General features: G+C 41.3%; 1 protein-coding gene across 4 annotated transcripts; it reads right to left on the bottom strand.

The window, feature by feature from the left end:
* Positions 1-740: 740 nt before the first annotated feature.
* On the bottom strand, positions 741-14,889 carry TEX36 (testis expressed 36). Of its 4 annotated transcripts, none has more exons than XR_011559180.1 (5): positions 14,706-14,867; positions 11,291-11,422; positions 5,013-5,090; positions 3,579-4,424; positions 741-848 (listed from the first exon to the last, which is right to left on the bottom strand). XR_011559180.1 is itself a non-coding variant. In XM_070752498.1 (5 exons), exons 3-5 carry the CDS (start codon positions 11,369-11,371, stop codon positions 4,101-4,103), a joined length of 483 nt encoding a protein of 160 aa, XP_070608599.1. In that variant the 5' UTR covers positions 11,372-11,422; positions 12,353-12,464; positions 14,706-14,889; the 3' UTR covers positions 741-4,100. The 4 variants fall into 4 exon arrangements, 3 of the variants coding, with proteins under 3 accessions (XP_070608599.1, XP_070608601.1, XP_070608600.1); XM_070752498.1 differs by adding an exon at positions 12,353-12,464 and having other exon boundaries at positions 741-4,424; positions 14,706-14,889; XM_070752500.1 differs by having other exon boundaries at positions 741-4,424; positions 14,706-14,880.
* Positions 14,890-24,720: the final 9,831 nt, after the last annotated feature.

The following is a 24,720-nucleotide window of genomic DNA, read 5'->3' as shown; positions in this document are numbered from 1 at the left end:
ACTGAAAACCTCTAAATAACTTCCACTTAAAGATGCTTGAAGATAGGCTGGCAAGACTGGAATTTTCAAGCTACTTATATAATATGGGCAATTACTTATTCGGAATGATTATTATTATTTAAATATGATATCTATATTTAAAAACAATATACGACATGGGTGAAGGACATGTATTAAATAATTAATAATAAAAATACTAAAATACTGCTTTGTTTTGATTGTATTTGCTAATGATAAAATTCCTTCAATCTCCACATGAGAAATAGGCATCCATTATATATTTGTACGCTAGCAACTGCTAGGCTTTGATGGCGAACCTATGGCACGGGTGCAACAGGTGGCATGTGGAGCCATATCTGCTGGCACATGAGCAATTACCCTGACTCAGCTCCAACCTGCATGTGTGTGCTGGCCAGCTGATTTTTTCACTCACACTGAGGCTCTGGGAGGGCATCTTTGGCTTATAGAGAGCCTCCGGGGAAATGGGGGAGGGCGTTTCTACCTTCTCCCGACTCCAGGGAGCCTTTGGAGCCTGGGGAGCGTAAAACACGAGCCTACTGGGACCACCATAAGTTGGGAAATAGGCCATTTTTAGCCTCCAGGGGGCCTCCAGGGGTGGGGGAAGTTGTTTTCGGGCTCCCCAGGCATTGAATTATGGGTGTGGGCACTCATACTGGCTTGATAGTGCGTGTGCACACTCTTTTGGCACCCGAGGAAAAAAAGGTTCGCCATCACTGGGCTATATGGTAATCCTTTATTGAGACTCACAACAGGTTATGCAGCATTCATGTGTCGAGATTACAGGCAGGTCACGTGCAGTAGCATAATGCAATTGATGGCTTCCCTGTCTGAAATACGTAAGAAATCTTAATACTATTGTACCAATACTTATAAAAAAATAAGCAGTAATATGCTAATTTATCATGTTCTACTCACAATAATCTCTCTCAATGTTACACTTTATTCTGGGTTAATATCAATGGTCCTTTTGTCCTGCTTTGCAAGTTCAAGAGACTAATGACATATTCCATAAGATCAAAGCTCAGACTCATTTTCAGTGCACAAATATTAGTCTAATCCTGTTAATTAGAATGGATATCATCTAATGAACAGGGATCTACATAATTATGTGCAAGTGAAATATAAAATTGAAAACCTTTATGAAATCTAGATTACAGGGAAATAGGTAGAAGTAAGTAATTTGGAATCTTTGCTTGCTGCTATAAAATGGCTTGCTATATTCACTTGTAATGTTAAACCTGAGATAAATATTATGTTAAAAGAATGCATTTTTCCTTCCACAAGAGGACCCAGACTGCCCTCTTGAGTATGCCAAACAGCATGGAGTATTTCAAATACTATGCAACTAACATGCATTTTAGTTTAGAATCTGCTCAGGGATGAAATTCTTGGCTAAAGCTATGGAAATTCTGATACTGCAACAGACGCAGGCTGCTTTAATCAGTGATGACATAAGAAATCACTTATTTTTAACAATGCCATGCTCTTGGCTTTGTTACTTTCTAGTGATAATGTTAATTGTTACTTTTTAGTGATAATGTTAATTGTTTTGTGTTTCAAAATGTGTAGCAGTAGACAGGGTTCTCAACAGGGAGTCTTTTAGAAGCAAAATCATCACCACAATTTTTACCATATTTGTTGAAGGTACGTACTACATTCGTTTGGAAATATTCCATAAAATGAAGTATATCATCAAATGGCGTACAATTAATACACTGAGTGTGCATAAGAACATAATTGAAATGAGATACTTCTGTATTGGCTTAGAATTTTATTGCTGATTCATCTCGCATAGTAACTTTTGGCAAAAAGTGTAAAAGGCTTAACTGCATCTTCATGGTTTATGCTTCAAACCAAAAACTATGGAATCTGTTAACTTTACTGAAGATAATTTTAGCAACTAGCCATGAGAAAACAGTGATATTTCAATCATTAAATCCCAAAAGTGCTTTTTTCAAGAGGCACCTGGATTTTCTTGTTTTTCTTTGAAGATGTTTCACTTTTCACCCAAGAAGCTTCCAGAAGTTTCTTGGATGAGAAGCGAAATATCTTCAAAGAAAAGCAAGCCCAGTTGCCTCTTGAAAAAGCACCTTTGGGACAACCATGACCTGGATGGCCGAGACTCTCCATAAGCATTAAGCTAAATTCATTTCAACCCAATTATTTAAAAGGCCTTGAAGTTGGGTGGCACATGATCTCAGTGATTAACAACAGCTGACAACATTCATCGGAGTTAATGAGATTGTACAAAATAAAGAATAACTGGTGATATGGTTGGTACTGTAAAAAAAAAATGATGTCCAATAATCATGTACTCCTAAAACTTTCTTTTCTTGTGAGAGAAAGAATTTTATAAATACAGTATAGCTATAAAAAAAGTTATGTCCATGGCTTAGTGTCTTGATCAGGGGAGACAATGTAGCTGACTGATCAATTAAACCTTCAAGAACTTCAAGTAGGCATGGAAACCTTCAAATAGGCATGGAAAATCATTGGCCAATTCACAATGACCTTAGTCATTCACACTTCATTTGCTTTCTTATTAGGGATATTTACTTCCATCACTTTATTCTTGCCTTACGTTTCCTATCATTCAGATCATAGTTTTCAAGTCTTTTGTTACCATGTTTTCAATACTCTCTTTATGCTTGCTGTATAAGAGCTGAGAGCATCTCCAGTGTTATGACCTTCTATAAACCTCTCAAAATGGAGATCTGATACCAGGTCTGATAGACTGGGGAGCTGTCAGGCAATCAAACAATTTCAGCAGCTTAGAGTCAATGAACCAGAACAGGTGGAATCTAGCTCAAATTGTAGGGGGCTTGATCCAGAATCCTAGTCCAAGAATACAGTATATCAACAATTATGATGGGAAGGGCCAAAATAGTTAGCCCTTCTCCTCAAGAGACAACTGTCTAATTATGTTATGTCAGGAACCAGGACTATTTATCAGCAACCTCAGAACTCTTTTCTTGTTGTTGGAAAAGTTTCCTGTTTCCTGTTTTAGGACTAGCATGCCATTGACTTCTTCGTCTTTATTTATTTATTTATTTTGTCCAATACACAATGAGGGTTTTAGTGGGTATATATATATATATATATACACACACACATAAAAAAATACATGATGAAGGTTATAGAGGAGATACTCATAGTAAAATATATCTAAGAAAGAATAGAAAAGAAGATTTAGTCTCCTTGCCAGACATCTTGAACATCTGGTTATAATCCTGGACTCAATTCCTGGATTTTTCTATTTTGACCTGGCTGTTCGCACTGGCAATTTGCCCAGATTAAAAAGTAAGAACTCATCTTCTCTGTAAATGGCTCTTATTTACAACCTCTTACAGTGCTATGTCTGCTTCTCCACTGTTACATAAACCCCCCATGCCCCTTCCTCCACTTTAAACTGGTTGAAAAATGACTACACAATTATTGCTTGGGTGAATATCATGGATATTCTGACTCTGAGTATTGTGGACAATCAGGTTTAAATTTACATGTTCATGTATATGAAACATGAATATGAAACTTCAAGCACCTCAGTAGCTACATACCTTAGTGGGGTGACAGTGACCACCGCATGTGGACTTCTGGGCATTTGTCAAGAATCAAAACAGGTTCCTCAATCTTGGTGAACTCAAGTATCATTTTCCCATTTTTTTCCTAGTCTAAAATAGTTTTAAAGATGATTGGTTAAGCACAGTTTTTCGTAATATGATGGCAATGACAAATTAATAGTCACCATTTAGTATATACGAACAGATTCTTATTATAGTTACTTTATAGAAGTAACCAGCTGACATCACAATAAAAAGTGAAACATTTTAATATTTACCTTAAGACGGAAAAACGAACTGCATATTCAAAGCAATATTAAAGAGTTAGCTTTTCATAGGCAGCATTGATCTTTTAAGAAAATAAAGTGTATGAATACAACCACTCATCCAATTGCCATGACTTTAATGCCATTTAGGTTCTGGAAATCATTTCAAATAAAGATTGGATCCCTTGTGTTTAAAAAAATGTATTTTTCAGTTCTAAATGAAATATGCTTTACTATTATGAAAACCTGAAAATTATTTTATTTCTTCTTGAGCAGTTGAAAGATTTTCAGCTTCTGAGCTTTTAGTAGCCTCTGTGGGTGCTATATGATTAGCACCATTGTAAAATTTTGAAAACCACATGTTATCATTAGGTGCAGAATGTAGAGCAATGCATTTATCAATATGGTTCTTAGGAAAGCGACCAAGAATGGAATCTTTAATATCTGGATATTGGACATATGAAGTCTGATAAACAGAATGGTAGGCATTGCTGCTAGGAATTTGTTCATGGGCCAAAAAATAGTAGTTTTGGGAGTAGTGTTGACGCTTGTCTTGAAATTTTCTTACTCCTAGTCCCTAAAAGAAATGAGAAGTCATTTATTTTAGATAGCATGTTCTGTATTATGGTAGCGAACCATCAGGAAAGATTTTACTAAAAGATCTTGGCTAGCATGTTGATAATTAACTTACAAACTATTTCTGAAACTTATTCTTATCTGACACATAGCAAAGGTTTTTGCATCCTCACTGTAGTAGAAGTGTGGTCTTCATAGAAACATGCAGTATTTTGGTAAGACCAATCTCTTTTCCTCTAGCGCAAAAGAGATGTGTAATTCCTTCATTCATTACTAATACTGTAAATCTCAAATTTTAAGCAAATGTGAATTGCCCTCCTAAACAATAAATGCTATTAATATACGGTAGCTAAATTTCTACAAAAGAAAATTAACAGTCTATAATTTGATATATTACTAAGTTTACTGTAGTTATGTGCCTTAACCAACCAAAAAATTTAAATAAGCTGTCATCAATTTTGCTATCAGCTTAGAAGAAGGAAATTCTCTAATACAGAATGAATTTAAGCATTTCCAAAATATATTACATATATTACAGAGAATTATAGAAATTATTCTTAAGAAAATACCATTAAAACAGAATACTTACAGAATCTAAATACTCTCCCTTAGTCAATAAACAACGTCTATTGTCATGGATTGAAAATGGAAATGTATTTACTGGTTTCTAAAAGAAAATGAAAAAAAAGTCTTGGCATTCCTACAGCAGGATCATAGCTTTCATGTTCTACAGAAATTAAAATTTACATGCATATATAAATATGTATGAATATGTGGCCACGTGTGGGCTTTGTGTGCACGCACATGCGTGCCTGTTCAGAACCATACAGTTGGAGATGTACAAATGACAGATACATTAATTCCTCTATAATCCAATTAATAAAAATGGAGATCTGTATTTGGCCTAGGGTTGTCCAAAAACCCTATCTTTACCGTACCCAAGTCCTTTTCTGCATCCAATTAAATTGTCGATTCCATTTTTTCTAAATATGTAACTAAAGTATCAATAATATCTGAGCTTTGTCATTCTTTTATAAAAAATCAGATGGAATAGTAAACAACTAAAACCATGTTTTCTGTAATCCATATGCCAGGTTTACTGTACAAATTCTGGCAACAACTTACATTAATTTGGAAAAACTGATTTCCAGCAATAATAAATAAAACAAATAATAAAATCTCCAGCAATATAGAAGTGAAAGAAGATCGATATATGCCTTATATTACCAACAGGATAGCTATCAAGACAAGGATTTTTTTTCTGTTTCATATATTTAATATACCTATTAGTCTCTAAATACAAAACGGTATAGTCTGATACATTCTTGATCAGAGATAATCTTTCTAAAAGCTCTGTATCTTTTTACAAAAGACCAATTTCTTCCTTGGTAACCTCATTCATTACTACATGCTGATTTACTATTTTAGAGTAATTAAATAGTTTGTTCCAAGCATTATTAATAACAGAATTGTTATTAGCTGATTGCTGCTATTTCAGTCAAGAAGTCAATAATTGATTAGGTTTTTCATCTCATCTTTCATCTCACTCCCCATGTTTGCTTTTTTACAACTCAATGAATATGCTGTGTATACAAAGGAAATTAAGTTCTAATTTCACAGACATGGAAGGTTCATATATTTTCAGCTAACAAGTGTTCAGATATATATGCTATAGGGAAGATGCTTCTGTTTCCTTAGTTTATGATCCCAGATCAATAAACATTTCTGCAATTTCTAGATTGAAAACTTTCCATACCAGAATCTAGGGGGAAAATTAAAATCTCAGGGAAAAAAATGACAGTCTTTAATATCCTGTTCTACACACAGATCTGAAAAACATGCATTTCATTCTGATGATCCTGCTTGCCAACCTAAGTATTTATGGTCCTGTATTATAGATATTAAAAATCTCATAATAGGATTTGAATTCTGTACTGAATGGAAGCACACCCAATTAGCCGTTTTAATTTGTAGCTTATATTTCAGCTGCACTAAAAAAATAATAAATCTCCTGTATATGTAATATGTAAAGACTGATCTTGCTCAACTCTCCTCAGAAATGTATCTGATCTAAGACTACAAATAATGGAAATTAATATATTTTGTGTAACCAATATAGTTTTAACTATATAAAATATAAACTATATAAATTAAACTACAGTATAGTTTATAATTTATGAAATACTGCAAAAAAGAGAAAACCATGTAAAACCCTTTTGAAAACCTGCATTTTTCTTTCCTACTCTTAAGTATTTCCTATTGCCAATTAATAAATTGTAGTACTGTACTACTTTATGTGCTGCTTTTTAATCTCTTCCTTGCATGCAAAGACATATCCTTGTAAAAGAACAAGTGTGTTAGATTCAGTTACTTTTTAGAACCATTACTAATTATTGTATGAAAGTGTCAAGTGTGTACTTCAGAGCTCAGATGTAGGATTAGGTTATTTAAAATATTTATAGATGAGTTAGATCAGAGCTTAAGCATATGACTATTAAATCAACAGGCAACAACAAAATAGGATATAATAAACACCCTAGAACAGTGATGATTAATCCTTTTTTGTTTCACATGTGTGTGGGCGTGCTAGCATGCATTCACATGCACACCCTCCTTCCTCCCCCCCATGCACATACCACCCGTGCTGCTCCCCACGCATATACAAATATGCCTTTCCGGAAGTGAAAAAAAATTACCCAACGGACAAACCAGAAGTGCATTTTTCTGAACTTCCATTTTGTCTGTTGGGTGATTTTTTTGCCTCTGGGGCTTCAGGGAAGCTTCCCTGAAGCATCTGGAAGGCGAAATAGCCTTTCCCAAGGCTAAAAATCAGCTGGCCAGCGTGCACATGCGCACTGGAACTAAACAGGGCAACACCTCGTGTGCTCTCCAATATGGCTCTGTGTGCCACCTGTGGCACGCATGCCATAGGTTTGCTATCACAGCTGTAGAAGACAGTGATTTTTACCGGAATCGTGTCTGTTGCATGTGCACAGTGTGTGCATGGCTGGTGGTAATGGAGCTGCTCCATTTCCGCTACTGGAGCGGTGTTCCCCCCGTACCGGGCGGTTGTTCTTCCAAAGGCCACGACTCACTGGGAGAGTCATTGCTGTGCCGAGAAATGCCTACAGGGTGGGAGAGCACGGAGCAGGCCATGTGGCCAGAGCTTGGGGCCATCCGGCCTGCTCCCTGCCATCAGCATGGCGAGGGTGAGGCAGAAGTTGCAGGAGGGCTCGTGAGCAACCGGTGGTGTGGAGCGAGGCCCCAAAAGGGCCGGTTGGGTGAGCCATGAGCGACGTGTCAGTCAGGGGAGGCAGAAGCAAGTGAGCCACCACAAGCGGCGGTGTCAGGCGGGTGGGCCATGAGTTGGGGAGCTGCCATGAGCAGCGGTGTCAGGCAGTTGGGTTGTGAGCTGGGAAGCCACCACAAACGGTGGTGTCAGACATGCGGCCTGTGGAGAATGGAGCCAGCCAGCCAGGCTGCGAGCGGTGGGGACAGAATGCGGAGTTCAAAACAGGGACAGGAGGGGCTCTTACCTTATTTTTGCCGATTTTTGCCCTTTTTATTTTGCTTCTGTACATGCGCAGAACCAAAAAAAGCCCAAAAGTGGCAAAATCTCACGTGCGTGAGCCTCCTTGTGCGAGATTTGGCTTCTGCAAATGTACAGGAAGCCAATTCTTGTGCTAAGAGTGTGCGTGTGCCAGCTGCGTTCCGAGACTGCCAGAGATGGTGGCCTGTCACTGCACTGCACTGAGTTGTGGGTTTATAAAACTTAATGGCTGGATTCAAATAGTGAATTAACATAGAAACATAGAAACATAGAAGTCTGACGGCAGAAAAAGACCTCATGGTCCATCTAGTCTGCCCTTATACTATTTTCTGTATTTTATCTTAGGATGGATATATGTTTATCCCAGGCATGTTTAAATTCAGTTACTGTGGATTTATCTACCACATCTGCTGGAAGTTTGTTCCAAGGATCTATTACTCTTTCAGTAAAATAATATTTTCTCATATTGCTTTTGATCTTTCCCCCAACTAACTTCAGATTGTGTCCCCTTGTTCTTGTGTTCACTTTCCTATTAAAAACACTTCCCTCCTGGACCTTATTTAACCCTTTAATATATTTAAATGTTTCGATCATGTCCCCCCTAATTAAATTACAATGTAGTTTCTCCATTTTTGGATTACCTTGTTGTGTGAATATTGAGCAAATGATTGAAGATAAAACCTTTTCAGTAATGGTGCCCTGCCTCTACAATTTCTGTTCCAAGGAATTTTGCCTGCCAATTCTTTTTCTTTTCTTTTTGGCACGAAGTAACAAATTTGTTATTTAACCAAACTTAACCAAATAGTTTATACTGAAAATCTATTGTTCCTTTTGGGGATTAAGCCATGTAAAATGGAACAGGCTATACTTGTCTTAAATAGACATTGTTAGGATATGTTATATCAACCTATAAGTTACTTTATGGTCTTTTTAATATTAGTCTAGTGAATTGTCTGATTTGCAATAGAATCTGTTAGATATTGCCCTATTTTCTTTTTTCAATTCTGAAAGACATTGTTAGTGCTTAGGCTGGAGAGCAGCTAAAAAAAATGGCATGCAAACATAAATGAAAAGGAACTTAGAGCAACTAGAGGGAATAAACAGATTTCTGATTCATGCCACTTGGGCAAGATGCTTGCCAGGAAGTATGGCTAATATTTATTTGTCCATCCATGGTTAGTTAATTATTAGTAAATTACTGATTTCTCTGTACAAACCAATTATGCATAGAGCAGGGACAGGCTCAGTGATGGGCAGCAGCTGGAATGGTCGGAAATGCCATTCCACCAGCAGAAATGGAGCGCGTAGTTTTGCTCTGTTGCTGCTGGGCGTGCACGTGCCATGCACACGCAACCGGCGCAATTCTGGTAAAAATATGCTGGTTTTTCTGCTACCACACATGCGCAGAAGCAAAAAAATTGGCAATTTTTGCCCAAATCTCGCTTCCGGGAAAACGTTCATGTGAGCAGCCGAATCTCGTTGTGGTGCCTAGAGCGGCAGCTGGAACCAGCAACAACATCAGCCTGCTCAAACTCCGGCCGCGTGGCTTGGTTTCTGCTCTTCTGCACCGCAGGCAAATGCCTGCAGTGCAGAGAGAACAGAACAAGCCACGCGGCTGCAGCTTGGGGCATGTGTGCATGCTTGCTATGTACGTGCATACACGACTGTCCTCTCGCATGATTTTGCTTCCTGCACATGCAGGGGACACTCGTGTGTTTAAGATTTTGGCTTTTTTTTGCTTCCAAGCATGCACAGGAAGCAAAAAAAAAAAAAAAAGCAAAATATTTGGGAAATAAGATACCGGAGCCATCACACACAAATTATGCAAACGGCAGGCAGCTACCAGAACAGCAGAATTGACTGTACCAGTAGTAACCTAACACTGGCATAGAAGCATCTAAGGTTGCTATCTACACCTGGAGGCAGGAGGAGTTTTAAAAAAGTGACGAAGCATATTTATTAACATGCGACTTATCAGATATGTCAGTACTGAAAAGCAAAGAAGTAGGTGCCATACTTCAATATAAACACATACATACTCTCTCTCCATATAAAATAATCTTTTTCTGCTTTGTGTATACATAGAAAGCAGAGCAAACTGCTATTTTTGATTAGAATAGACAGCTAATCTAAAGCTTTAGGGTTCTATAAGAACAACAAGAAACTCCAAATGCTATAAAATTATTTCATTACTATCTAGCACATTTCAGACACAAATCCTTCCTCAAGGGCTAATTTCAAAATTCCTCCTATAAATTCCATATCAGTTTCTGTTAGAAGCTGTGCTGTATAAAGAAACAAAAGCTCTTCAGAATGGATTTGTACACTATATAAAATATAATAAACAATTTTATCAAGAGCCTGAAGCATCTTTGTGTCTTTGCTTCTCCCTCTTTTTTTTTTTTTAGATTTTATGAAGGGATTAGAGTAAAGCCTGTGGTGACCTCATCCCAAACTGAACTTGATTAATTGTTCTGAACCTGGAATTTCTGGCTCCTTAGAGAAGTTGAAGCAAACATAAAGGAATTTGTACTGTTCACATGAAAAAGGGCTGCAGCACATGTCAGTGATCAGGTCAGATCATATTTCTCTATAGACCATACGTTTAAGGAAATACAGACATGTTTGCTTAGCAAATATGTATATAATGTCTATATAAACTGCTCTTACAATTTCATAGAGTGTATGGAAGTGAATTAATTTGTATTCTTCAAACAAGTAAATGTAATATTTATTAAAATCAGTAGGTATATTGTAAAAGAAGCCAGATTATGGCAATTTGTATTTTATGGTAATTTACTGTATTTGTTAAAAGGTATAGGCAAGTGACTTTAGGTCATGAGGTGAAAGTTCTGAATAAACAGGAATACAGAAACTATTTTACTACATTTTACTGGCTATTTTAGCAGCTAAAAAGAACTATATATTTAATACAAGGGTTATCAATTTTGCTATACCTCAGGGCCTTCCCCCATGATAAATATTTATGTGATGGCATGTGATTAAAACTAGATAACTAACAAATAAAACTGCTGAGAAGTCTGATATGAGAGAGGGAGAGGGGGGGGTGGAGAGGGAGAGGAAGAGGGAGAAAGACTGCAACCAATCTGGGAAATCCTACATCCGTTTTGAAACTTATTATACTGAACCTACAAATCTGTTAAGGTCAAAAACAAACAGCTTGAGAAAACACTGGTTTATTACTATAACAGTACTAAGCTACAAATTAAAATTGAGAACTATAAAAAATGTAAAACAAACTTAGATTCGTATTTGTTGGTGAGCTGGAGAATTGTAAAAATTTGAAAAATGCTTACTTTCTCACGTTCTTTGTACACCTGTGGCACATTTTTTGCAGTTTGACAATTGGCATCTATATTAAATATCTGCTTTTGCATTGTAGCTGTAAGAGATTCTGGAAATATTTGCAGGTTTCCACACTGTTTGAACTGCAAAACACAAACAAAATAATCTATATAATTCAATACTTTAAAAATGAACATGAGATTCTATAGTCTGTATCTCATTGTTTGCATTACAGCAACACCTAGAGGCCCTATATAGAAGCAAAATCTCATTCTATTTTCACTTTATAAAAATATAACATCATTTCTATTTTCCAAATTACATGATATATAAAAATGTTAATATATTTTACACACATACACACACTTCTTGGTTGGTTAGATTTGAACAAAACTATTTTTTACTGGTATTTATTTGATTTATGTGCCACACATCTCATCTGGGCAGGTCATATTAAATTCATGTTGGAAGCATCAAGGCTCTCCCAGGTTGAAAGGATTAGCTGGTGACATCATAGTTGTCTTGAGGAAGCCCAATTGGGGGCTCCTTTCATGTTCCCAATAGGACATGAGCTGGAGCAAAGTATGGGAGCCCGCCCCGAATCTCGGCAAGGTACTAACGTTAAAGACAGTAAACATTAAAATGATATAACAATAAATTAGAAAGTACAATTAAAAAATAGGGAAGATGGGAGGGGAAGCACAAAGAACATGGGGAGGGGAGGGTCATCTACAACAGAGTAAGAACTGTAATTGTCATTATGTAGGACATACAGGCTGAAGACCAGCAGATCATCGATCAACAACAACTAGTCAGAATGACATGATTGAAATTTCTTAATCTCACAACACATGGACAAAGTCAACCAAACAACCCCATTAAAAAGAGACAACGAACTATGAATGGAACAAAAAGACGGAAAATATAGTACATAGTAACTAACAGCCAGACAAGCACAGATTAATCCCAGAAAAGAGATCAAGCAGAACACAATAGCTTGACCAAAGAACTATTAAGGAGAAAAGCATAGTGCAAGCTACTGTAGATAAATAGGGAACAAACCTCACACTCACTAGAACTGAGGATGTTAACTATTAGGTTAATGAAACATCTGCAAGCAAACACAAGCTCTGAAGAAGATCAAGGACTCCACAGGAATTTCTGTACTGTATTAATATTGAGTTTCTTTAAAATGGAAAATAGAAAGAAAATACATATTATAATTTAGATTTATAAAGCTGCCCAACTCAATATTGATTTGATGTACAAATTAAAAACAGTTACAATACTTGCAAACAAAATAAGAAGTATAATGTACATAAAGGACTAATAAGACACACCATAATGGAAACACACTGCTTGCCAAATGGGCAACCTCCCCCTCAATTTGCATGGGAAAATCTGTTTTTAAAAAAGCACTTAAGGCTTGAAGGGAATCTAAACCTCTGGGGGAATACTAATCCAAAAAAGAGATGCTGTCACAGATACAGTGCATTTCTCAGGTCCTTTCAAATGACATTATTTAAGGGATAGGATATGAAGCACACCTCTATCAGATCTTACAAGGCAGAAATAGGAGAGAGACAATTCCTTCAGATAGCCAGACCTTACGCACAAAGGCATTCAATTATACATGCCAGGTCAGCAGCCACATTCATGAGTTAGTTACAGAAGAGGGAAGACTTTTTATACACCAATCTGTTGTTTAATTGCAAGAGTTCAGAGCAACTGAGGATCTAGTTACCTAGCAATAGAACTGAACAGTAGAAGCTGGAAGGCATAACAGGCATCAAATATTGACCGAGACAGTAATACAGTGATACCTCTACTTAAATTCGTTCCGTGACCAGGTTCTTAAGTAGAAAAATTTGTATGAAGAAGCAATTTTTCCCATAGGAATCAATGTAAAAGCAAATAATGTCTGTGATTGGGGAAACCACAGGGAGGGTTGAGGCCCTGTTTCCTCCCAGGAGATTCCTAGAGAGGCCCCATGGAGGCTTCTCCCCGCCTTTTCTGGCCCTGTTTCCTCCCAGGAGATTCCTAGAGAGGCCTCACAGAGGCTTCTCCCTGCCTTTTCCAGTTACAGTTTCGGAGGCTTGGGTTTGTAAGTGGAAAATGGTTCTTGAGAAAAGGCAAAAAAATCTTGAACGGTTCTTATCTAGAAAAGTTTGTAAGTAGAGGCGTTCGTAGGTAGAGGTACCATTGTATGTGTAAAATTGGTAGAAAGGTAGTAGGTAACAACCGTTAACTCATAAGAAATGGAAGTTGAAAGAAACAAAAGGGCTTTGTGTGCATCTAGCCACTTTGTGAGAATGTTATCTAGAATTTAAAGGTGTCAGAAGAAACATAAAAAATATCTGTCAGAAGAAACATAAAAATATAGTGGGGATATGGTGTGCAAGATAAAACAAGTAGAGGCTTGAGAATGAGTGCTGAATGAATGTGGATTAAATACAAAAGTGATTGAAGGAAGTACATTAAAGCAGTTTGGTCATACAGAGAGAATAAAGGAGGATTGCAAAACAAAAATATATGAACAAAGAGAATGAAATGGAAGATTCATAAAGATGTGGAAAGGCAAATTTGATGAGATTCTCAAAAAGAACTGGGAGAACAGCAAAGAACAAAAAGCATTGTATAAATGTGTGAATTCAGCCAATTTTATTCAATGAAATACAGTAATGTTGAACAAATCATCTCTTAGTGCAGTACATAACCAATTAAGTATTATCATAGGGAATAAAAAAGATAATCCATAAGAATAAAAGGCAAACATGTTTGACAAGGAGGGTTGATATTAAGGCCAAATTAAAAGTGAAAAGGAAATATAATAAAGTATATCTCCAGCATGACTGCATTGTGCATATTTTCAACAAGAGCATGTGCTGTGCGAATTACGCTGCTCATAAAAATAAAGGGTATTTTATAAACAACACAATATAACTCCAAGTAAATCAAATTTCTGTGAAATCAAACTGTCCACTTAGGAAGCAACACTGATTGGCAATCAATTTCACATGCTGTTGTGCACATTCAACTTTGTACAGAACAAAAGTATTCAATGAGAATATTTTCATTCATTCAGATCTAGGATGTGTTATTTGAGTGCTTCCTTTATTTTTTTTGAGCAGTATATAATCCTGTTTTATAAGGTTTTGAAATGATTTTCCTTAAATCAGGCAAGGAGACACGGGGCAATACTTGGCTAAGAGGGAATGTTTTCAGTGCTTTCATGCAAGAGACACCAGAGGCCACAGAGAGATAAAATACAAACATCTTCCCTTGGACGAAGCAACATTAAGCTATTAAGCTTTTTTTTTCCCCCCTCGGACCGTCTCTCCTTCTGGCTAGGGCTCTTCCTTGCCTCCACGTGCCAAACTGACCAAGTGAACGGGACTTTGGCCTGACTGTTGCCACTTTCCTTACCCAGATACCGTCCCGGGTGGTGCTTGGATTGGCTCGCCGCCCTTTCGGCATGGTGAGGAAGCTGAGGCAGAGCGCTCCGACGAGGACTCCTCTTGTGTGAGGGTTAATTTTGCCAGGGAGCCAGAAGGCAGGGTCACCTCCTCCGAGGAGGAGGAGGAGAAAGAAAAAGAAGAGCAAAAAGGGCAGAAACAGTTTTGGTTGCCACGGCTACTGTTGTCAAGTTCCTGGCTTCTACGTCACGCTGAGGGACTTCCCCCCTCCCCTTTCCTTCTGTTGCATCCAGCGCTCCGAATGACTTTCCCCACCGTCGAAGGAAAGGCTGGAAACCGCTTCTTTCCTCCTCTTTGCTTTTCTGCTTGAGGTAGTTTCTGGCTTTTAAAGAGCTTCCAGCGGACATCGAGGGAGCTCAAGTTGATGCATGGAAATCATCCGGACAAGAATTTATTTATTCAATTTTTATGCCGCCCTTCTCAGACTCAGGGCGGCTTACAACATGTTAGTAATAGCAGCACTTTTGAACAGAGCCAGCATATTGCCCCCACAATCTGGGTCCTCATTTTACCCACCTCGGAAGGATGGAAGGCTGAGTCAACCTTGAGCCGGTGATGAGATTTGAATGGTCAGGTCTCTAAATGTGACTTCTCAGGCAAATATATTATGTGATAATTGAACGGCACGATTTAATTTATTGGTGAAACTGATCTTATTGTTGCATCACATGTCCCGGTCACCAGTTTTCATCAAAACCTAAACAATATTAAGCTGTTTGGAGTAACCAAGAGAGTTGGACCACTATATACGTTTTCTTAATAAACAAAAATAATAAACAGCATGAGCTATAAAATGTTTTTTAGAAGTTGCTGACACCGAAAATACATAGTTGAATGGTACTTTCCTACAGTGTCCATTTAGGAGAAAGCTGATGAATAGAATAGAATAGAATTCTTTATTGGCCAAGTGTGATTGGACACACAAGGAATTTGTCTTGATGCATATGCTTGCAGTGTACATAAAAGAAAATATGAAATTAGGATTTTTACCGCAGAGGAATGAGTGGAAGTGAAAAGGTGGGAAGGGATGACCAATGTTCATATGCTCATTTATCAACTCAAATACAGCTAGACTTCAATTGACAACAGTTCATTTAGTGACCAAAGTTGTAACAACACTGAAGTTCCTTATAACTTTTCACACTTACAACCATTGCAGCAGCTCCATTGACATGTGATCAAAATTCAGATGCTTGCAGCTGACTCATATTTAGTGTTGCAGTGTCCCAGGATCATGTGATCCCTTTTAGAAACTCTGAAAAGCAAACTCAGTTGGGGAAGCCAGATTCACTTCACAACTGTTATTTAATAACTGCCCTGATACACTTAACTTCAGCAAGAAAAGTTGTAAAATAGGGCAAAATTCACTTAACAAATATCTTACTTAGCAACAGAAATGTTGTGCTCAATTAGGGTTGTAAGCCGAGGACTATCTGCAATTGTATGTATATACTCTAGATCAGTGTTGCCAAACCATTTTTGGTTTGTGTGGCAAAATGATGAAGTGGACAAGGCCATCGGAGCTGTGAGTTCCGCCACCTGTTTACTGGATCCGTGTCCCTCCTGGTTGGTTTCGGCCAGCAGGGAGGTGACACGGAGCTGGGCCCAGGAGATTACCAACGCTTCCTTGGGGAGGGGAGTTTTTCCATCACTCTATAAAGAAGCGCTTGTGCGCCCCCTCCTCAAGAAGCCCTCCCTGGACCCAGCCGTACTTAACAACTATCGTCCAGTCTCCAACCTTCCCTTTATGGGGAAGGTTGTCGAGAAGGTGGTGGCACTCCAGCTCCAGCGGTCCTTGGAAGAAGCCGATTATCTAGGTCCCCAGCAGTCGGGTTTCAGGGCCGGTTACAGCACGGAAACCGCTTTGGTCGCGTTGATGGATGATCTCTGGCGGGCTCGGGACAGGGGTTTATCCTCTGTCCTGGTGCTCCTTGACCTCTCAGCGGCTTTCGATACCATCGACCATGGTATCCTTCTGCACCGGCTGGAGGGGTTGGGAGTGGGAGGCACTGTCCTTCAGTGGTTCTCCTCCTACCTCTCTGGCCGGTCGCAGTCGGTGTTAGTGGGGGGCCAGAGGTCGACTCCTAGGTTTCTCCCTTGTGGGGTGCCTCAGGGGTCGGTCCTCTCCCCCCTGCTATTCAACATCTACATGAAACCGCTGGGCGAGATCATCCAAGGACATGGGGTGAGGTATCATCAATATGCGGATGATACCCAGCTTTACATCTCCACCCCATGCCCAGTCAACGAAGCGGTGGAAGTGATGTGCCGGTGCCTGGAGGCTGTTGGGGCCTGGATGGGTGTCAACAGACTCAAGCTCAACCCGGATAAGACGGAGTGGCTGTGGGTTCTGCCTCCCAAGGACAATCCCATCTGTCCGTCCATCACCCTGGGGGGGGAATTATTGACCCCCTCAGAGAGGGTCCGCAACTTGGGCGTCCTCCTCGATCCACAGCTCACATTAGAACAACATCTTTCAGCTGTGGCGAGGGGGGCGTTTGCCCAGGTTCGCCTGGTGCACCAGTTGCGGCCCTATCTGGACCGGGACTCATTGCTCACAGTCACTCATGCCCTCATCACCTCGAGGTTCGACTACTGTAATGCTCTCTACATGGGGCTACCTTTGAAAAGTGTTCGGAAACTTCAGATCGTGCAAAATGCAGCTGCGAGAGCAGTCATGGGCCTACCCAGGTATGCCCATGTTTCACCATCACTCCGCAGTCTGCATTGGTTGCCGATCAATTTCCGGTCACAATTCAAAGTGTTGGTTATGACCTTTAAAGCCCTTCATGGCATCGGACCAGAATATCTCCGAGACCGTCTCCTGCCGCACGAATCCCAGCGACCGATTAGGTCCCACAGAGTGGGCCTTCTCCGGGTCCCGTCAACTAAACAATGTCGGTTGGCGGGCCCCAGGGGAAGAGCCTTCTCTGTGGCGGCACCGACTCTCTGGAACCAACTCCCCCCGGAGATTAGAACTGCCCCTACTCTTCCTGCCTTCCGTAAACTCCTTAAAACCCACCTTTGCCGTCAGGCATGGGGGAACTGAAACATCTCCCCCTGGGCACGTTTAATTTATGCATGGTATGTCTGTGTGTGTGACTGTTAGCATATGGGGTTTTTTAAATATTTAAATATTTTAAATTGTCTGATTGCTTATGATTTGTTTTTTACATGTTGTGAGCCGCCCCGAGTCTTTAATTTGGTGAAAAATTATGCAACATTAATGAAGATAAGAAAGTACAGAAAAGTATTTTCCAGTTGGGGACAAGCAAATGAGAATGATATCTAATGAATATCTGTTTAAAAAAATAGCAAGAAACATGGCACGAAATATATATATTATCTATATATAATATATTATCTATCTATCTATCTATCTATATCTATCTATCTATCTATCTATCTATCTATATATATATATATATATATAAAAAAAATCTACGAAAACATATATATATATATATAATCTAACTTGATTGTTTATGATAAAAGATTTAAAAATAGATTAGATTAGAGATTCAGAATCTCTATAAATTGCTTTTAGATATTATCATAGTTGAGACAATACAGGTGGGAAATATGGAAAGAAACTACACTGAATGTAAAATTACTCTAGGAAAAGTCATATAAATCCATTATGAACTAGAAAATAGATAACTCTCACAAAGGAATGATTGGAAATAGATATAAGAAAATTTCTTGGAACAAAGTGAAAATGTTACAGACTGCCACAAAATATAGAGGTGTGCTAATGTGAAATTGGCAAATTTTTGATTGAATGAAAATGAGTACAATTGGGGAGCACAGCATAGCATTTTTGCCAGGTAGCAATCTGCAAATTACAATAAAGTGAATAGATATTACCATGCATGAAATGTTTTACATAAATATGGAGCTATTTGTTGAATAGATAAAGGCATATATTATGGAAATAAGCTACATGTGAAATAAATAGAATGCATAGTGAATGGTTTAGCACTGAACAGGAAGAAAGGATGGTATACAATTTGCCCTTGGTTAATTAAATATAAACACATTAGGAATATTTATGATATTAGAGGTGTATTGCTTGGAGACATCAATAAAGAAGTATTTTTGTATTGCATAAAGAAGTAGATAATTAAAATTGTATTGGTGGATAAAAGATAGATAGATAGATAGATAGATAGATAGATAGATAGATAGATAGATAGATATGATATGATATGATATATAGATATACTGATAGATATAGATATCAATGAATAAATATGTATTTCAGTGAATAAATCTCATAATTAATGTATCAAAGATCAAGGTAGTTGCATCTTACAGAGAAAATTATTGCAATTGAGCTATTAAAATGTGTGTGTGGTAGAACAAGAACAAACGGATTAAGAATATATGAGTATTGAATGAATATGGATTTAAATACAAAAGTGAATGACAATGATGAAGTATAAGCAATATACTTTATAAAATTTGGTCATGTATAGTAAATGAATGAAGTTTGACCCACAGAAAAATATATATGAAAGAAGAGTAAATTAATCAAAAGAAAAGCCAAGGAATTCCTGACAAGTTGATGAGATCCTCAAATGACAGAAGTTAAAATTGTAAAATGAAAAGAAAATTTTGCAGCAGCGCTATAACTGTGGTGGAACCAAGGCTCATTTGGAGGAATATAAAATTATATATGAAGTGATATTGTTAATGGTGCTGAGATAATCCAGTTTAACTATGTTTTTTTTTAATTTTGCTTATCTCAATCCCATAATTCCTGTAGCTAATTTTTTTAAACTTACTCTATTTTATGCCCTAAATCAGAGGTCCCCAACCTTTTTTGCACCAGGGACCGGCTTTAAGCTAGACCAGTTTTCCACGGCCCGGTGGGGGGGGGGGGGCTTTGGTCAAGTGGGGGTGGGGTTATGGAGGGGTGGAGCTTAGTGACGCAGCCCTCCACACTTCACAGGGCGGGGAGAATCAGGAGGCTCCTTTGGCGGCTGGGGGCTGCCTGGCTTTGTGATTTTGGCTGGGGGGGGAGTTAGGAAGGTCCTACTTCTCCCCCCCCAGCCAAAAATTCAAAGCCTATCTGCTGTATACGGGCGATGAGTGGGACAGAGCGGCGCGGAAGCCTCTTGCAGCAGCTGCCACAGCCACCGGCTTCGTCGCCGCTCGTCCCGCTCATCGCCCGTATCCAGCAGATAGGCTTTGAGTTTTTGGCTGGGGGGGAGAAGTAGGACCTTCCTAACTCCCCCCCAGCCAAAATCACAAAGCCAGGCAGCCCCCAGCCGCCAAAGGAGCCTCCTGATTCTCCCTGCCCGACGCCCCACCCTGTCCTGCATAATGTCCTCTGCCGGGAGGGCAGCGGCGCAGCGGACCGGCTGGAAAACCCCAACGGCCCGGTTCCGGTCCGCGGACCGGCGGTTGGGGACCTCTGCCCTAAATAACAGTCTTTACTGCAAAAGGGAACAGTATCTTGTGAATGGATATGTGTAGCAGCAAATTATAACATGGTCACATATCTCTCTGTGTTCATATATCTGATTACCTACCCATTATAGCTTTTACTCAATCAAGGCTTTTAAGAAATACTTGCTAATAAGATGGAGAAGATGTGGACTAGATTACAGTTTTAGTCACATCTGTGACATGTACATCATTCCCATCTTGGGCAATAACAAATCATTTTGCACATTTTATTTAATATGTCACAAGCAGAATTAAAACCCAGTTTTACTCTGCCATACTCAGGCTATTCTCCGATGCACTTGCAAGGAGAGTCCAAGATGGGTAATTCTACAGTCTGATTGGTCGGGACTGAGTTTAATTTAAATATTAGGCAGGCACCGCCCCCTTAGCCCTTCAGTCTAAAAAACTCAGTCGCAGTGAAGGGACTTTGTTTGTTCTTATGTTTTATTGTTAATATTATTAATAAATTTGTTACTAATGTTTTTATTTCTTTTTTTCTTTTTCTCTTTCAGGTGCAGCAGGAGGGAAGGATTTCCTCGGGCAGCCAGGGTTCAAACCTCCAGTGGGTTTAACCCTGTCAGCTGCTGCTCCTCTGATCTTGTCCCCACATTATTGGAAGCCCTTGTGGGACACAGAGCGAACTCCCGGGCTGTCTACTTCCGTGGTAGCGCCCGGCAGCTGAGGGGTGACTGACGCCTCAGGGGGGTCCGCCCCTCCCGTGGTGAATAGGTCACAGGGCCGCTTGTCCATTCCGGGCAGGGGCCTTCGTGAGGGGCTTCGCGCTGGACGCGCCCCCCCCGCTCCGCGCTACCTCCATACGCGAGGTGTGAGCCGACAATCAGCTGAGCGCCTCCGCAGCGCGGAAACAGCGATCGCCATCGGCAGCATTTAGCAAGAGCCATATCAGGCGCTGGGCTCAGAAGCAAAGGCCTGGGGGCAAGGCCTCTGGTAATGCAGTCAGAGGGCGGGAGACCTTGGCTTCCCGCCCGTTTCCATGACAACAGCCCGGCGGCCATTTTGGGAGGCACAGATACACCGGGCTGCTCAGGACGTGCCCATATGTATCCAGGGTTGCCGAGGCAACGGCCCGGCGGCCATTTTTTATGCCTAATGAGGCTGATTGCATGAGGAGCCTCCCTCAGGCAAGGGATAGGAGCGCCGAGCGTTCCTTCTGCCTGACAACGCGCAGGCGCAGTGAGAGGCTTCTTCGTGAGGGTTTTTTTCTCCCTAACAGTCATTGGTGTGGCGTTGCTGCTTCAGCTGTTTACTCTCCTTTTCGTGAGTTACTGACCATGGCAGATCAACCAGCCCAGTCCGGGGAAGAGGCCATTGTTACCAGGCCCAGCACCCCTAAGGAGAGGGCCCAGAAACCCAAATCTTCAGGGGCCTCTCTCAGAGAGGCAGAAAAGCGGATAAAGGCACTAGAGAGGCAGTTGGAGGCCTCTCAGAGGTCAGTTGGACCTTCTTCTTCTGCTGCTCTGCCTTCCAATGCCATCCCTCCGCCAGTCTCCCCCATGTTCACACCAGGGGTTGTAGGCTCGGCCTCTGAGAGGGATTGGTCCCCTGAGAGGGTTCTCCAGCCAACTGTTCCAGCTAGGACGGAGGCCTTAGTCTTGGGGAAGCAAGCCACCTGGCCCAGCACCTTCATGGCTCCTCAGGCGACTATTCCTCAACAATTTGGACAGTCCCCAGCAGCTACCTTCACTCCAACAGCTGCGGGGTTGCGCACTGCACAGGATGCTTGGCAGAGTATGCCCCAGGCCTTGCAGGACCTTATCTCTAGCGCATACACCCAGGGGATGGCTAATGCGGTGCAACAGAAACAGCAGCTGCCAGAAATTCCGGTTCTTCCCAGGTATAGGGATCCCTGGATGGCTCCTGCCACTCAATCGATCATGGAGTCCAGGGAGGAGGATACCTTCTCCAGAGATTACTTTAGTGAGGCGGAGGATGAACTGTCCGGCGATGACCAGCCACCGGAACAACCAATCTACACTGGTCTGTTTAAGTCATCCCTCTTCAGGGTTTTGCTGAACAAGGCAAAAGCGACCATTGACCAGGCTGGAGAAGGAGGTCAAGGGACGCCTTCAGCGCCGGGTCAGCCTACGGGAGGCCTGTTTGTCTTTCCCAAACAGGAGACTGTTAATGTGCCATCCTCCCACTTGTTTCTGGAGACAGTCCAGCGCCCCTGGGAATGCCCTGCGACAGCCCAGGGCCCATCTAACCTGGACAAGCGATTTTATACCTTTGACCAGGCTATGGAGGATCTCCTGGAGCTGCCTACGGTGGATAAGCCGGTGACCAGCTTGGTCTCGAATGCCCTTGTCCCTTCAGAGTCTCAGGAGGGATTAAGGGCTGAGGACAAGAGGGCGGACAATGTCGTTTGTAGGGCTCATCAAATGGCGGCTTGGGCCGTAAGGGCTGCTTCTGCAGCCTCATTTTCTAATAGAGCTATGATCCTCTGGATACAAGAACTCCAGTCCAGAGTCGATCCACAAGATGGGAGACTTCGCCAGGACCTGAACAAGCTGTTGGCGGCCACAGAATTTTCCGCTGATGCCACCGTTAATGCGGCTAAGTTTGCATCTAGGGCTATGGCGTCGTCAGTGGCTTCCCGAAGGCTAATCTGGTTACGGAATTGGCAGGCCGATGTAAAATCCAAATGGGCCCTTGCCTCTTCGCCTTTCAAAGGCAAGAAACTCTTCGGGGAGGTCCTGGACGATGTGTTAGTGGAGGATAAGGATAAGAAAAAGGTCATGCCTACGTCCAGCAAGAAACAGGAGAGGCATTTTAATCCTTATCAGAGGAGACAGCCCTTTCGGTCAGATTCATCCTTGACCAATAATCAGATGTCGAGGCCCTACTTTCAAGGATCCTTTGGCCAGAGTTCCTTTCGATCAGACAGGGCCTCACAGTCTGATCGCAACAGGTCCTTTCAAGGCCGACGCCCCTTCAGAGGTTCCAACAGGAGCTTTAGAAAGGCCAAGTGACTTTCCAGTGGAGCTCTCCTTGGGCGGCAGGCTGATACATTTTTCAGACGTCTGGACAAACACATCATCGGACACCTGGGCGGCGACCACGGTATCAGAAGGACTGAGGATCAAGTTCATTCGCCCTCCACCTTGCCGGTTTCTTCCTTGTCGCACTCCCTTGGACACTCACAGGAAGAGGCTTCTATACCAAGAGGTGTCACACCTATTGGAGATAGGGGCCATCGAGGAGGTCCCTCTACCCCAACAGGGTATGGGGTTCTAATCAGCAATCTTCCTGGTCCCGAAGTCATCAGGAGGGGTCCATCTCATACTGAACCTTCGGAGATTGAACCTTTATGTCAAGTACAGAAGGTTCAAAATGCATTCTCTCAAGTCTATTCTGGCAGCTATCAGGCAAGGGGACTATATGACATCCATAGACCTGAAGGAGGCCTACCTCCATGTCCCTATTTTTCCCCCTCACAGACAGTTTCTACGGTTCAGTCTGGATGGGGCCCACTTCCAGTACAGGGCCATGCCATTCGGGCTTTCATCAGCCCCAAGAACTTTCACGAAACTGCTGGATGTCCTCACGGCCAGTCTCAGGCATCAATCGGTGCGCCTGATGGCCTACCTAGACGACATCATGATTCTGTCCAGGACAAGAGACCTTGCATATCAGGACTTGCATCTAACGATCCAGACGCTTCAAGATCATGGCTTTTCGGTCAATTTCGACAAAAGCCACTTAACTCCCACGACACGCCTTGCTCACCTGGGAACAATCATAGATTCCAGGAGGGGCCTTGTCTTCCTGTCTCAGGAGAGACAGTCCACCATCAGGGAGCTCGTTCGGGAATTGGCATCTCAACAATACCCCAAACTCTCCTTCCTATCCAAGCTGCTTGGTACGCTGGTTTCATGTATCGATATCACTCCATGGGCCAGGTATCACTTACGTCCTCTCCAGTGGTTCCTCTTGCCATTCCAGAGGAAGAAGTCCAGCAACTCTCATCAACGGGTGCATCTCGACGCAAGGGTTCGAAGATCCTTACAGTGGTGGGTTTCCCCAGCACTGGCAAAGGGTTCCCTTTTTCTGGAACGATACCTTCTTACGGTGACGACAGATGCCAGCTTGACTGGGTGGGGAGCTCATCTTTCCTCACAAATGGCCCAGGGCTTATGGGAACCATCGGACTTGTGGGATGTCAACATCAATTTTCTGGAGTTGAAGGCGGACTCTTTGGCCCTCCTCAGTTTCGCAAACTTGGTGAGGTGTCATCATGTCCTTGTTCGGACCGACAATGTCTCCACCCGGTCTCACATCAACAGACAAGGGGGGACATGGTCTCGGAAATTGATGAGAGAGTCGGAGTCCCTACTCAGGTGGGCGGAGGCCAATCTGGCTTCCCTGTCGGCGGAGCACATCTCGGGAGTGGAGAATGTGTGTGCCGACTGGCTGAGCCGGGAGACTTTGGACCCAGGGGAGTGGCAGCTGGATCCCGAACTTTTTCTGGAAATTGTTCAGAGGTTTGGGAG

The sequence above is a fragment of the Erythrolamprus reginae genome, chromosome 5 (assembly GCF_031021105.1).
Source record: "Erythrolamprus reginae isolate rEryReg1 chromosome 5, rEryReg1.hap1, whole genome shotgun sequence".
In the NCBI taxonomy this organism is placed as follows: Eukaryota; Metazoa; Chordata; class Lepidosauria; order Squamata; family Dipsadidae; genus Erythrolamprus; species Erythrolamprus reginae.
The sequence above is the reverse complement of the archived record's forward strand: the minus strand, read 5'-3'. Positions and strand labels throughout refer to the sequence as shown.